The sequence below is a fragment of the Aptenodytes patagonicus genome, chromosome Z (assembly GCF_965638725.1).
Source record: "Aptenodytes patagonicus chromosome Z, bAptPat1.pri.cur, whole genome shotgun sequence".
Classification (NCBI taxonomy): domain Eukaryota; kingdom Metazoa; phylum Chordata; class Aves; order Sphenisciformes; family Spheniscidae; genus Aptenodytes; species Aptenodytes patagonicus.
The window spans coordinates 83,042,627-83,048,626 of record NC_134982.1 but is presented as its reverse complement, the minus strand read 5'-3'; the positions used below and the strand labels follow the sequence as shown (position 1 = coordinate 83,048,626).

The 6,000-nt window shown below is 40.2% G+C and overlaps 1 protein-coding gene across 4 annotated transcripts in view; it reads right to left on the bottom strand.

Moving 5' to 3' along the window:
- Positions 1-823: 823 nt before the first annotated feature.
- The window catches only part of VCAN (versican), a 113,329-nt gene continuing 108,152 nt past the window's right edge, over positions 824-6,000 (bottom strand). For all 4 annotated transcript variants that reach the window (XM_076361914.1, XM_076361917.1, XM_076361916.1 and 1 more), the window contains exons 13-15: positions 3,832-3,976; positions 2,504-2,686; positions 824-2,028 (exon numbers count right to left, since the gene is read on the bottom strand). In XM_076361914.1, coding sequence (XP_076218029.1) covers positions 1,898-2,028; positions 2,504-2,686; positions 3,832-3,976 — 459 coding nt within the window. In that variant the 3' untranslated portion in view covers positions 824-1,897. The remainder of the gene's footprint in view (positions 2,029-2,503; positions 2,687-3,831; positions 3,977-6,000) is intronic.

Sequence of the window (6,000 nt, the reverse complement as noted above, 5' to 3'; positions counted from 1 at the left end):
GAGAAAAGTATTATGTGCATTGTTTGGGGGCGAGGGGTGGGGAATGAACCGGCCAACACAGTGACGCACTGCCACGTTGGACACACAAAGATTGGGTACGCTCGATGGAGCAGTCGCTGCAATTTCTTAAGAGATGTTCTCTGGAACCGTAATTACTGTTCCCAATGAGCTATGGCAAGGTCACTCCATGGGCAGCTCTGCCTAGTACAAACTCTTACATGTTGGCTGGGTTTCAATTCTTTTCCTTTCCCTTTCAACTTTTTGCATCATATCCCCACACTAACACAAAGGCGTAAACCTCCCGTCTGTGTTTGTATTTGTAATGTTATTTTAAAAGGTATGTTATAGGGAACTTACTGTTCTTTATTTTCACTTTTGTTTTGTTGTTTGGGTTTTTTTTGTCCTGTGCCCAAAGGTGTGCAAGGCACTTTGCAGAAATAACAGTCCTTTCTGTGGAGAGGTCGTTTCAAACGTTACCTTCTACACTTACTGTACACATCCAGGTCAGTCATCGAGCTGACCAGGGTAAGAAATCATAATAGAAAACTCCTACGTACACACGGCACCAACTACAACCTATAATCTCTTTGTGCACACACTTCTTTCTAGAAAGCCAAGATTCTGATTCTTCTGTAAGTCACACGGTTCTCACCCATCTAACCGCAAACAAATGATCCTGTTTAGCAGGAATTTTGTTCTCCAGGGAAATAGCAGTTGAACTGAAAGATGGTTCCAAAAGTGGAGCTCAGGGGCTAATACTGCACTGGCGAGCTCTTTCAATCTTCTTTGCATGGGTAAAATAACATCCAATAAATTAAATCAGTATGGCTTACTTCATTTATTTATGTACGCTTCACAGCTGCAGCATTCATACACAAACATTCATTACTTTATAAAAAGATTAAAAAATGGTTATATATACAAAATTATTTACTTTTTTGATTTTTGTTTGTTTTTTACAAAAAAAATCCCCCAAACACCAGGTCTATCTCCATTTTAGAATGCAGAGACCTGTAATATAGACCTTGTGGTTAATGTTGTGAAAGTAATTTTTTTTTTTTTTTTCTTTTTCTTTCTTTCCAAAAAAGTGGCCCTGGTTGATAAAGTTAATGTATTAGCACTTGGATTTTTACAGGCCCTCCTTGTCATACACAACTTCTCCATGCAGTCCTTTCTCATGAATGGTGAAGCTGGAATGGAGAGCAGAAAAAAAGTTCCATATTGCAGTCCCTAGTTCATGCTTCATGCCACTTTTATGTGCTCTGTCTAAACTTTGCATCACATGGACACAAACTGTACCTTGGATGGGAATTGGCACAGTTCCCATTAAAAAAAAAAACAAAACCTCATGTAACTTGTGTGTTTATCTTCACCTGATAATAGCAAATTTCAGTCAGTGAAGTTATTTCAACCATTTCCAGCCTAGGTAAACAACATAAAAACAACGTCATAAATGACTGAAGACCTCTGAGGCCATTCTAACCATAAATATGCCTGAAATTAGTGTGACTTTTCATTTTATATACAGGATTTTAAAAACAACACACAATTAAACAACACTAAAATCATCTTATTTACATTTTCATTGGTGCTAAAATTGAGCTGTTTAAATATTGCAGAAGGCTGGTATATATCATAAAATGGTCCACACCGATGGCATATAGAAAACTAACAATCTTTATAGGCTGGAAATGGTTTCCTTTTATCCCCATAAGCACTTCTCCTTTTTTTTTTTTTTAAATTTTCTGATAAACACCATATTTTTGCAAGATGCATTGTGAATACCGCAGTCCATAGTTTCAAAACAATTTGATAATACTCCTATAAGTGATAGAAAAGGCACAGAAAGTTATGACTTTGGCTGAAATGGTGGAAATCCCCATTCACCATTTAGCTCTCAGCGCCTTGAGTCCTGCCACGTCCTGATCCAGCGATGATAGTGCTTTGATGAATTTAACGATGATCCCTTTCCTGATGAAGAATGTTTATAGTAGTATTTCTTAGAGTAAGTCCTTTGGTATGTGGACGCTGCAATGAGAAGGATGAAAAAAGGGAAATTAATTTAAAATTATTTAACTACGAATGGGCTGGCTACACTTCACATTACAGTTCCATTTATTCTTGATTAATTAGAGGGTTAACAAATGATTAACTGGTACTATGACCATGTTACAGACAGGAGAAGCATCTGTTACACACAGTTAGACCACAGTTGCAGAAAGAATTGTTAGTGTTATTAGGAACCTGTTGATTTCAGGGGCTTTGTAAAAGCGTTGTCGTTTACTTTAAAAGAATCTTAGTGGCTTCTGTAAAAACAGAAGAGGAACATTTTCATTAGTTTTGGAGGCCTGATGTATTTTCCTACAGATAGAGTGAGCAGTATTGCTGTCATAATCTGTCATACCAGATTTGCACTTCTCTTAAAATAGATGTTCATTACTTATTAATCTTAAATTAGTCTATCATTTCTGATCCAGCACTGGTTTGTTTTCAAAGAACTCACGATTCATGCAAGTAATTTTAGGCATATCCCATCTTCCATTCCCTTGACACCGGATAGTTGGAATATGGCGCTGGATGAAACCATCTTTGCAGTGATATCTAATAAGGGAGTTGATCTCATAACGAGGTTTCATCTTCCCAAAGGTCTTTGCGTTTTCCACAACAGGAGGCTGACCACAAGCAACTGAAAGGAAGAGAGAACATAACCCAAAACATCAGTTTGTAAATGCTCTTCTGAATATGACCTCTAAACCCTGGCTAAGGGAAGATGTCAAGAGAACTCAGTTAGACTCCCAAGAGACATCCAAATAAGGACAGGGAGATCAGTCTTTTCTGTAGTTCTCCAGTCTTGTAGACCAAATACAGTAATGATAAAAATTGGAAAACAGCAGACAGTATGGTTAGTATTGCCTTTTTCATTTAAATTTCTGACATAAATTTGAGCCAAAATGGTTGGCATACTCACACAAAGAAGTGATTTTCACTGGAAAGCTGCAAAACCTGAAAACCAGTGACATTATTACAGGCATTTAAGAAAAAAGTCTCATTTTCAATACTTCTTATGTCTTCCTCAACAATAGACTATTTAAAAGCACTTAAAACTGATGGATCTGTCAAGGCCCAGACAACATGTTAACAAAAAGTTGTAAATGGTAATTGGGAACAAAGGAGCACACACAAGATTTTGGCTGCTTCTTTACTTTCCTAGTCTGAAAAGGCAGAGGCAATTCCTAAAGTATTGCTGTACAGCTCCTGGTAACAGTGAGGTTTCCTGTAAGTATCAGCTCTAACAGTGTACAAACCAGAGTGCTTTTCAGATTCCAGCCGTGCCATTAAACTAGATGGTTTTGGAAAAGAGGAAGACAAAGGTCAGCATTACTTGATGGGTGAAAAGTATGCTCAACGGGAGCTGAAAAGCTAACCACATACCAGTGGTCAGCTGCCTGCCCTGACTGCCTACCAATGTTCTGCTGCCCACATACTTTACAGTGATGCCGTCCCAGGAAAGAAGAGTTGGTAATATTTTAATGGTATGCAAGCAAAGCGGGCCTGCCAGGTACATGAATGCCTCTTTTGCTGAGATCTGTACCTAAGAAGAAATTTGCCTGGTTTTAACCAAGAGTTTCAACTGTGTACACTCTTGTGCCTGACTCAAGAACAGATTAGGTAGAGATGTAATATGTGGAAACAGATGAAGGATGACTTTGTGAGGCTAACTCAGTTGAGGGCTCACTGTACTGGTCACCAGAAATCAGCTAGAATTGGTCATTTTAACTTTATAAAACTGGAATTCAGAGAATTATGCTATTGTTACTGGAAAGTCTGTACCTGTTCCTTTCTTGCAGGTATAGGTAAGGTGATAATTGCATGGTACATCATTCCACTGCCCATTCTCATGCCATATTATAACAACACAGTCTTCTCCAGCAGAAAAGAAGCTGTCTGGCTGGTTTGGTCGCCAGTTCTCATATTGCTGCAGAAAAGAGGAGCAAAACCATTATTCCCAGTGCTAGAGTATATTTACATTCCATTTTACAGAACACACAATATTATCTTTGGTGAAGAGCAATCTCAATTGTTTGATTCAGGCTGTTAAGCACGAAATAAACAAAGCTAGATTTAGAATATCCTCCCACTCTATTAACAGATTATCTCAATGGAAAAAAATATTCCAATCTAACTTCTCACTTACTGTAAACTGATGTCAGGTGAACAAAACAAAGTGACATAATTCAGCGCAAGTAAAATCTGATCCTAAGTGTGCTGAAATACACTCTCTCCTACATAGACAGACTTGAAGTAGAATACCAGGGAATGCAGTAAATAGCCCATAACCCTTGTTAGTCCACATCTACTAAACGGCAAATTACAGGCTAGCTTCTCAGACTCAAATTATTTATTTAATGAAGTCATTCAATGGGACGACGTGCAGAATTAGGTGTAAAATAAGTAAAAGTGTCATAATGTGCCCCCAGATCATTGCAGATTGATATTTCCATTAAAAAGGCCTAGGTGGCAGACTAAGCATATAGAGCAGCCTTTCAGCTTTACAAATGATGATCCAGATTCTGCCCTCTAGAAAAACTAACTCCAGACATCTATGAATATATATGAATAAAACCAGAAACTGGCACACTAGTTTTAGAAGTAGAAATCTGATTGTTGGTATGTGACAAAAAAAAAAAAAAAAGAACCTTCAAATGGCTGAAAAATATCTTTAGCATAAAAAAACCCCCCAGTTTCTTAGCCCTGCACCTGGGACACACATCTGGCATATCAATTTGGGCAGGCTCTGTTCTTTGGGATCCAAGCTGGCTACATGCGGGTCTGCACTTATTTAGCTACACAGCTCTTCAGCTTTCAGCTCTGCATCTACCTAAAGATTTGTCCCTACCAAGAGCTGAGGATGCTGGCTGCTGGCAGGCTGTGCACGGCTCCATGCATAGCCTAAACCTGCATAAACCCTGAGAGCAGCCCTGCCAAGGACTTGGGGGTACTGGGGGATGGAAAGCTGGACATGAGCCGGCGATGTGCGCTCCCAGCCCAGAAGGCCAAGCGTATCCTGGGATGCATGAAAAGCAGCGTGGCCAGCAGGTCGAGGAAGAGGATTCTGCCCCTCTACTCTGCTCTGGTGAGACCCCACCTGGAGCACTGTGTCCAGCTCTGGAGCCCTCAGCATAAGAAAGACACGGACCTGTTGGAGCCGGTCCAGAAGAGGGCCACAAAAATGACCAGGGGGCTGGAACACCTCTCCTATGAAGAAAGGCTGAGAGAGTTGGGGTTGTTCAGCCTGGAGAAGAGAAGGCTTCGGGGAGACCTTACTGCAGCCTTTCAGTACTTAAAGGGGGCTTATAAAACAGATGGGGGCAAACTCTTTAGCAGGGCCTGTTGTGACAGGACAAGGGGAATGGCTTTACACTAAAGCGGGGTAGATATAGACCAGATATAAGGAAGAAATTTTTTACACTGAGGGTGGTGAAGCACTGGCCCAGGTTGCCCAGAGAGGTGGTGGATGCCCCATCCCTGGAAACATTCCAGGTCAGGTTGGACGGGGCTCTGAGCAACCTGATCTAGTTGAAGATGTCCCTGCCCACGGCAGGGGGGTTGGACTAGATGACCTTTAGAGGTCCCTTCCAACCCAAACCATTTTATGATTCTATGATTTATTCCACTGTAGAATGCACTCTTTCAAGCATGGGTAGAAAGCTCATCATTGCACAATGTCATTTTTGGATGAAAATTAGGGAGAATTCAGTTTGCTTTTTCAATCGATAAGCAGGAAAAATAGAAACAAAGGGAGTGTCACACCGATTGAAAATCTATGCAGTAGTCCTTGGTAGGGGACATACAGCCTACTGTTCTTGCAGTCAGCAGAGGTGGGATAATCTTCATCCCACTTCTTGTTTCATCTTGATCCCAAATGAAGCACAGTAATTTGAGATTTGTATAATATTATGTAAAGAAAAGTGAGAGAAGATTTGGGAAACTATTCTTAGC